This window comes from Nyctibius grandis, chromosome 19 (assembly GCF_013368605.1).
Source record: "Nyctibius grandis isolate bNycGra1 chromosome 19, bNycGra1.pri, whole genome shotgun sequence".
Lineage (NCBI taxonomy): Eukaryota > Metazoa > Chordata > Aves > Nyctibiiformes > Nyctibiidae > Nyctibius > Nyctibius grandis.
Genome location: NC_090676.1, coordinates 416,501 through 425,007, shown reverse-complemented (window position 1 = coordinate 425,007; position 8,507 = coordinate 416,501). Strand labels below are relative to the sequence as shown.

At 65.9% G+C, this 8,507-nt stretch overlaps 2 protein-coding genes across 4 annotated transcripts; one reads left to right on the top strand and one right to left on the bottom strand.

Moving 5' to 3' along the window:
• Positions 1-3,892, bottom strand: LOC137672161 (dentin sialophosphoprotein-like). The gene is made up of 2 exons (XM_068416199.1): positions 1,973-3,892; positions 1-1,025 (listed from the first exon to the last, which is right to left on the bottom strand). The coding sequence occupies exons 1-2, from the start codon at positions 2,046-2,048 to the stop codon at positions 178-180; spliced, it is 924 nt and encodes a 307-aa protein (XP_068272300.1). The 5' UTR covers positions 2,049-3,892; the 3' UTR covers positions 1-177.
• Positions 3,893-4,080: 188 nt separating this feature from the next.
• On the top strand, positions 4,081-8,506 carry DNTTIP1 (deoxynucleotidyltransferase terminal interacting protein 1). Of its 3 annotated transcripts, none has more exons than XM_068416274.1 (13): positions 4,081-4,189; positions 4,271-4,341; positions 4,480-4,576; positions 4,754-4,852; positions 5,316-5,384; positions 5,751-5,807; positions 6,023-6,084; positions 6,552-6,597; positions 7,058-7,116; positions 7,300-7,360; positions 7,738-7,809; positions 8,087-8,142; positions 8,322-8,506. In XM_068416274.1, exons 1-13 carry the CDS (start codon positions 4,112-4,114, stop codon positions 8,464-8,466), a joined length of 972 nt encoding a protein of 323 aa, XP_068272375.1. In that variant the 5' UTR covers positions 4,081-4,111; the 3' UTR covers positions 8,467-8,506. The 3 variants fall into 3 exon arrangements, with proteins under 3 accessions (XP_068272375.1, XP_068272374.1, XP_068272376.1); XM_068416273.1 differs by having other exon boundaries at positions 4,081-4,198; XM_068416275.1 differs by lacking the exon at positions 7,738-7,809 and having other exon boundaries at positions 4,081-4,198.
• The last annotated feature ends 1 nt before the right edge of the window (position 8,507 follows it).

Below are 8,507 nucleotides of genomic sequence, written 5' to 3'. Positions count from 1 at the left end.
TGTGGCCCAATATGGGGTTTATTAGGAAAGAGAAGGTCCTGCCCCAAACGCCGTCGGTGCCTGGGACCGGCCCCGGCAGAGCGAGGCAGAGGAGGAGGCTGGGGGCAGCCGCCCCTCCGCCCACCCGCCGCGGGCACTGCTTGTCCCGCGCCCTCCTCGCACACCCTGCGGCATCGGTCACCAGGCGGCGTAGCCCTCGCCACCACCTTCATCGTAACCATCATCATCATCTCCATAGTCATCGGCGTCATCATAGGCATCATCACCAGCATCATCGACATCACCATCGTCATCGTCATCACCATCATCATCACCATCATCATCACCATTGTCATCGCCATTGTTGTCGCTATTGTCGCCATCGTTGTTGCCGCTGTCACCATTGTCGTCACCATCACCACCATTGTCATCACCATCGTCACCATCACCGTCACCGTCGCCATCACCATGCTCATTTTTCTCATCATCACCATCACCATCATCACTGTCACTGTCACCATCCTCCTCACTCTCACTCTGGTCAGACTCAGGCTTCTCTCCTGCCTCGGGCTTTCCCCCACCCTCCAGCTTCCCCTCACTCTCTGGCTTCTCCCCCAGCACAGGTTTCCCCCCAGTCTCCGGTTTCCCCACGGTCTCCGGTTTCCCCCCGGTCTCTGGCCTCCCCCCGGTCCCCGGCTTTCCTACAGCCTCTGGCTTTTCACTCGTCTCCGCTTTCCCCCCACATGCTGGTTTTTCCCCTGAACTGGGTTTCCTCCCGGTGTCCAGCTTCCCAGCCGGGGTGGGCTTGTTCCCCGCCGTGGGCTTCACCCCGGTCACCGGCTTCTTCCCCGACACGGGCGTCACGGCAGCCACTGGCTCAGCCCCGGGCGGGCGCTGGTCCTCACCCCCCCGCTCCGCACCCGACTCCTGCTTCCCGTCCGGGGCGGCGCGGCAGGGCTGCGGCCACGGCACCGCGCCGGGCGCTTCCCCAGGCGAAGGGCTCTGCCCTGGCTGCGGCCGCCTGGCAGGGGCTGCTCCGGGGAGTCCTGGGGGGAGCAGAAAGCAGCAGCGTCAGCCCCCGTGCGCTGGTCCTGTGCTGCCCTCCCACCCGCAGCTCACCCACGGCTGCCACCCACCAGCACCCCGTGCCACCGCGCAGGCTCCCAGATGGGCAAAGCTCGCGGGGGTCTGCCCCTCCGTGGCTCGGGGTCTCAGACGCTCGCAGCAGCCGGGTTTGCTGCCTTCTCCCCGGCAGCTTTTCCCGGTGGGTTTCCAGGGCTCTGCCTGACCACGGCAGAACAAACCAGCCCGGCTGGCAGCACGTGTGGGAGCGTTCAGAAAGGGGCTGTGAAACGGCAAACGCTGCTCTCAGACCGCTCCCCGGCTCATTCAGGAGAAATGCCATTTTCACTCCTTTAAGATTTGGCCGTTTTTCCCCAAGAAAAAAACAGGAGAAGGAAAAATATTCTTCTTTGAGAAGAATATCTGGACCCCCAGGGGGTCCCAGCCCCGCGGATCCCTTCCCCTCTGCCCCTGGGATGGACCACCCTGGCCCCCCAGGCAGCCTGGCTGGGCCCCGTCGCAGCAGCCCGGGGCTCTGGCCAGGCTGATGCTCCCACCGGTCCCTGCCCTGGGCACCGGTTCGACTGACCAACCTCCCCCCTGAGCATCCCTACACCCACGTGCCGGTACCACCGCTGTCACCATCCCCGGCAGGAGCTTTGCCCAACTCAAAGATTAAGCGAGGTCTAAACCCCACAAGGGCCCCAGCTCTGCCCAGACCGCTTTCAGACGCACAAGGGTTGAGACAGACGCTCAAACACGCATCCCTGAGCACCACCAGCACCGATCCAGCCGCAGACATCCCTGCTCACGGCAGGGGGTTGGACTGGCCGGCATCTAAAGGTCCCTTCCAACCCAAACCATTCTATGAAAATATGGAAAATACAGTTAAAACCTAGAGGCCGGGTGTCCCCAGCCCACCCATACTTGCCTGCGGCGGGTGCTGCCCGCAGCTCTGCGCAGAGGGCCAGCAGCCCCAGCGCCAGGACGGTGCCTCTCGCCGTCATGCTGCCGGAGCCAGTGGCCAGGGCTGAGCCGGGCGGCGATTTAAAGTTCCTGCCAGGCAGCCCAGGTCCGGGACGGGGAGGAAGCAGCTCACAGGTGACTTGGAGGAACCTCCCACATTTTACTGTAATTCTGTTTTCTAAAGAGCCGCTCCAGCTGCTTCCTCCACCCACAACCAAGGCAGAAGCAGGACCCAGGCTGCACACGGCGGGGACAGCACGGGGACGGGAGGAGGGAGGGGAAACCTCGGCTGCACCGGAGCGGGTTCTTCACCGCTGCCCGTGACAGGAGTCCCCACTGCTCCCCATCGCGGGATTTGCTGTGCCTGGCCCCTGTCCTTTGTGTCCCCCCCAAGGGCCCGAGGGAGGGTTTGGGCACGAATCGCCAGGTTTAGGTGGCAGTGCCTGTGCTGGAGGAGCTGCTACCTCTAACCAGTGAGTAGAAGTTGTGCTGACTAGCCATAGATTAAATTAATTAAAACTTTCCTTGAGTTGAGACTATTTTGCCCAGCTTTAAACCATGACATTTGCCCATGGCCAAGACTCCCCAGCTGAAGGATGAGGCTGAGCAGCCCCTCACCAGAGGAGCAGAGCAGCAGAGGAATCTGATTTTGTCATTCTTTCCTCCCCTACTTAATTATTTCTTCCTGAATTTTGTTGCTGATGATTTGAGGCAACCACAACAAGCACGCAAAAATCCCAGTGCTGGTGATGATGACGTTGTGGCCGCACTGGTGACGGCTCGCTTGGCCCCACATCCGCAGGTGGGGTTTGTGTCACACCTGATCTTGCCCCGGGCTGACGCAGCCCCGGCCACAGCAGCAGGAAGGGGACAACAAGGGCCGGAGCCTCTCGGAGCGCGTGAGCCCGTGAGTCACCCGGTGGCTGCTCCCGCAGGACTGGAAACGGCTGCTCGAGCAGGGCCGGCGCTCACCATCACGGCTCCACCGTGCTCCACACCGGCGCTCGGAATGCGGGACACCGAACGGCCTCACACCGTGTGCTTCAGGAAATCCTGTTTGGTTGGTTTATCCTGCAATCATCTCGGCAGTAACAAGGAGAAACATCACCAGCAAAACAGCGAACGGCTTTTAGCTAAAGCAAACACACAATTGTTATTCAGCTGAGCTAAGGGAGGAGCTCCTTGTTGGCCATGACACCGGGTGAGACGGTCTAGAGAACAACGGACAGCTCGTTCTGACTGTTCTGCACGTTGGACACGATGAGGAACGCTGGTTTGGGGTGTTTCCTGAGATGGACAACGAGATTCCAGAAGGAGGAGAGGCTCGCAGGAAAAAGTCAATTAGAACTGCAACAGGTTTTTCTGTTTCAGGCGTAGAACGTAACACAGCGAGGAACGCACGGATCGCGGCGGGACATCGGCATGTCCGCAGCTGCCGTTACTCTGGTCTCACGGGCAGGGTCGGTGTGTGACCAGTTGCACCCGAGACAGGCCCTGCTCCTGGGTGGAACGGGGCGGAACAGCGTGAACTCGTGAGGCTTCGGGACTCAGGATCGTTTCAGGGCCGACTGCCCGTCGCTGCAGTCACCCACGACTGCGCTGCTTTAGCGCTGAGGGTTTCGTTGCCGCTGTGTGTTCTCACACGGCCTCGCACCCGCAGGACTGCGCGTACCAAGGGGGGTTTTCAAATAAGGCAAAAGCAGCGGTGGAGGCACGGGGGGAAGCAACCGCGGGTTGTTTGCGTTCGGGTCGCTGCTCTGCGCCACCGCCCCCGAGCGCCGCCACTGCGGGGGGACCGGGGGGAGGCCGCGGCCTGGCCCGGAGGACGCAGCCGGAGCCCGGGCCGCAGCCGAGCCGGCAGGACGGAGGCCGCTCGCCCCGCGCCCCCCCCCCATACACGCCGTGCCCCGCCCCGGGGCTCCAGCACCCCCCGTACACGCCGTGCCCCCCCCCGGGCCTCCCCCCGCTCCCGCACCCCGCCGCGCCCCGCCGCCACTGCCGGGGCAGCGTCACTTCCGGCGCGCGGCCGGGGCGGCGCGGGCCGGTGACGTAGGCGGGGCGCCGCGCTTCCGGTGGCGCGGGTGGGAGCGGGGCCGGGGCCGCCATGGGCGCTGCCCGCGATGCGGAGCAGCAGCCGGGGCCGCCGGGCGAGGAGGGCCCGGGCGGCGCCGAGGAGCAGCCGGTCAGCACGGTGAGGCGGGGCCGGGCCGGGCCTGGCGGGGCGGGCAGCGGCGGGGCCGCGGCTGACGCGTGTGTCCCGTAGAGCCCCTGGAACATCATGATCAAGCACCGGCTGGTGCAGCGGCGCGGCCGGCGCTCCCAGATGACCACCAGGTACGGGGGGGAGCGGGGCCGGGGCTGGGGCCGGACCGGCCGGGCTGAACTGGGCCCCAGAGCGGGGCGGGAGGATCGGGGTTAGACCGGACCGGGGCAGGGGGTCCCGCGCCCCCCGCCTGACCCCTCCGCCTTCAGCTTCACGGACCCGGCCGTGTCCATGGACCTGCTGCGAGCCGTCCTGCAGCCCAGCATCAACGAGGAGATCCGCGGCGTCTTCCACAAGTACATGAAGGTGAGGGCCGCGGGCCAGGCCCCGCCGCGGGCTGCGTAGAGGGAGCTCCGCTGCCCGGCACCACGCGGGGCTGCCGCGCCTGTCCCGTGGGTGCAGCGTGGGAGCTGGGCCCGCAGGCCTGCCCCGACACCGCCTGGCTGCCCGGGCCCTAACCCCCTCCTGCCGCCTCCTCTCCAGTTCTTCCAGAAGGCAGCAATCAACGTGCGCGATAACGTCGGGGAGGAGGTGGACCCCGAGCAGCTCATCCAGGAGACGTGCCGGAGCTGCCTGGAGCAGGTGGGCACTCGCGAGGGGCTCCGCTCCCCCGGCACAGCAGAGCAGCCCGGCCGGGACACATCCCGCTTCACGGCTTTGCCGTTAGCCGGGGAACACCCGCAGCCCTTCTGTGGCTGCTGTGCCCCAGCACAGGAGAGGAGAGCAGTCGGGGCTGGGTGGCTCGCGCTGCTGCTGTCGGAACGTGCCACGTGGCCAGAGCTCCCACAGAGACCAGCACCCACCGAAGGGTCCTGGGGGCGTGGGGCGGGATGATTTTTCTTTCACATCTTGCTTTTGTGCCAGTTGCCAAGACTTTACTGGGCTCAGATTGTGCTTTTGCACCTCGCTGTCTGTGAGAGCCGCACGGCAGCACGCCGAAAGCGGAGCTGTTGCAGGGCTTTCAGGCAGACACACAACAGTGGGGGGTGCTGGCAGGTCCCTCTCGGGGGCCGGCATCGGGTGACCCTTCTTTCTCTCCCTGCAGGCCAAACTGCTGTTCTGTGACGGCAAAAAGGTTGTTCCCAGGTTGCCCCATGAGCAGGCAGTACCAAAGGTAAAAGCTGTTATTGTCCCCAGAGGCTTGAATGACTTGTAAGAGCTGGGAGAAGGAGGAGGAGGGCTGGGATTGCTTTGTTCTCTGCCTCTTCTTGCCCGTCTGTGCGCTGGCGGGGGGGCAGGGCTGGGGGTGTTAGGCTGGCCGGGGAGCAGAACCTACAGGGCAAGGAAAATCCCAGGCGCAGTCGCTGCTTGTTGGGGGTCGGTGCTTCTCACCAAGACGGGGTGGGGTCTGCACTTCCCTGCACACTCGTGCTCTTGCCTTGAGCGTGGCGCAGGAGAGAGCGGCCAGCTGGGCACGTGGGGCCCCGCACGACCGGGCGGGGAGAAGGGCCCCGCTCATCCCACCCCGGTTCTCTTCCAGCGTGCACGGCAGATGGATGAGGAGGTGAATCGTCGGGGGAGCCCCATTCCCAAGAAGGTAGGAGGGTTTTCCACACGAGGGATTTTATGTGTCGGGAAGCCTGTGCCTGTTCCTGGCCGTTCCCACAGCATGAGCACAGGCAGCTTTTGGGGTGCCTCGGGGGTGCTCGCGCTTGTGCCAGCCAGCGTTTCTGCTCGTGGCCTTCCCTGGGAGGGGGCGGGTGACCAGAAGGTTCTGCACAGCTGAGTCACTGGAGGATTTCTTCCATGCAGAGAAAGGGGCGGCCTCCAGGGCAGAGCCTGTCCAACGATCGCGGGGTCTCAGGCGTGGCTGCGTGAGTATGAGCCCCGAGCAAGAGCCTGTGTTTTGGGAGGGCGGGGGGGGAATGAGGCTGCCTGAGTCAGGGAGTACAGAAACCCTGCGGCCTCCATCGCCTTCTGCACAAAGGAGAGGTGCAGGGGAGTGCCCGGGGAGGGCAGGAGGGGTTTAGGTTGAGCTGCTCCCCCCAGGAGGCAAAGACCTTCAAGGAAGTGGTTTTAAATGGGCCCAAAGGGGTGGAAAGGTCCTGGGGGACCGCGCAGAGCGAGCGGTGTGAGGCACGGGGGTGGTGGGATCTTGGCAGCCGGGGAGAGGAGAACGTGCAGCGAGGATGAGGGCCCGGAGCTGGGCACCGCGGGGGAACGAGGGTGTGAACCAGGCGGACCTGGAAGGGCTGGGGCTCGATTCCTGCTGCTGGTGCCGCGGTGGCGACTGCGCTGGTCCCACGGGGACTCGTTCTTACTGCGTTTTCCTTCCCCTCAGGTGGAAGCTCAAAGTCTCTGAGCCCGTGAGAAGGGATGGACCAAAGGTATTGGCTGGCCGACACCGCTGGGCTCACCCTCTCCTCCCCTTTGCTTGCGCCAGCAGAGCCCTCCTGCTGCAGGGGCACAGGGCAGCGCCGAGCCGTGCTCTGCCCCGACGGGCCCTGCAGCGCCGGAGAGAAGCACGGAGAGGAGCGAAGTGCCTGGAGGCCTTTGCTTGCCTCCCCCGGGCGCTGTAGCCTGTAGCTCTGCGGCGCGGCGCCGCTGTTAGGAGGTCTGGGGAGAGCGGTAGTAGCCAGGAGGATCCCACGAGCGTTTCCCACGAGGGGAACTGCTTAGATCAGCCCGGAGGGAATGTAACGTCCCTCCTCGGCGGAGGTCTGTGGCCAGCTCCCTCCCTGCCAGGCCGGGGGCGGCTCCGAGGTTCCCCCGTGAGCTGAGGCTCGTGGAGCATCGGCCGGCACCAGCTTCATGTCTAATGTTGCCCCTTTTCCAATTGCTCTGTAGTGGGATCCATCCCGACTGACTGAAACCACAACCTTTGTGCTGGGATCTCGAGCAAACAAGTAAGGAACGGCCCTGCCGCTGAGGGTGGTGTCTCCACGGCAGGAGCCTGTGAGGCTCCTCCCGTCACTTCGCTTCTCTGCCTCGAAAGCAGTAGGAAGGGCCCGGGGAGGAGAGGAGGTGTCCCCGCACCGCCGCGGCCGCCCTCCGCACGGGCCTAACACCCCGTCCTCTTCCTCTTCCAGAGCTCTCGGGATGGGAGGAACAAGAGGGCGACTCTACATCAAGCATCCCCACCTCTTTAAGGTCAGGTGCCCCAGCAGGACGCTTCCCCCTCCGGGGTTTGCTCAGAAACGGTTTCTGATGGAAACTGGGAGCACGCGCTTCGGCTCGCTCATCATCCTCCTTCCCACGCCCTCGTTCGGTGTCTCGGAGCGCACGCCCGGTCTGGCTGCACACCGGAGCACACGTTAACGGCGTGGTGTGGCCTCCGAGGCCGCGGGTTTGCCGGAGCCAGGGCTGGAGGCTGGGGAAGCAGCGGGCAGAGCTGAGCCCTCCCAGCAGCCCCCGCTGGGCAGCGCGGCGGGGGGCAGCGCCGCGGGGGGTGGCCTCCCACAGGAGGGGGGGTCCGAGCGGAGGGTCCCCCGCCTGTGCTCAGCCAGGACCTTGCTGCTTTATTGCAGTACGCGGCCGACCCGCAGGATAAGCACTGGCTGGCAGAGCAGCAGCACATGAGGGCCACTGGGGGCAAGATGGTGAGTATGGCAGGGCCTGCGGCTCCCGCAGCCGCCGGGAACCCCACGGAGACCACGGCAGGGCCCCCGGGCTGGGAGCTGTGAGCTGTGGCAGGAGGCTAGGCAGGGCGTGCGGGCGCAGGGGAGCTGCGGAGGTCCCTCTGCTGCCCCTCGGGCAAGGGGCACGGGCCAGCTCCCGTGGGGCGCAGCGGCTCGGGGACGGGGGACGCGGCGCTGCCCTCGCCGGGTGCCGGGGGGTGCGCGGCAGCCCTGAGGTGTGTCCCCCCCTGTGCCACAGGCCTACCTGCTCCTGGAAGAGGACATTCGGGATCTGGCTGCCAGCGAGGACTACAGGTGAGGGCCGGCGCGGGGGACCCGGGGGGGCTGCGGTGCCTGGGGGTGCGGCCTGGGGCCTCCGCTGCCCCCCGCCTTGCCGCTCCGCTCTGGGGGGCTCGGTGCCGGCTGGGGGGCTCGGGTGGGTGCTGGGGCGCTGGTGGGGCCGGGGTCCCCCTTCACCGGTCCCCCCTCCCCAGGGACTCGGCCGAGCTGCGCCTGGAGGAGCTGCGGCCCTTCGTCCCCCCCGCCTGGATGACGGAGAAGATGCAGAAGCACATGGAGACGCTTCGCCGCGGGGGGGACGCGCCGCCGCCGCCCCCCGAGGGTCCCCCCGAGCCCTGAGGCCCCCCCGGCCCCCCCAATAAAGCCGCTTCGCACTCGCC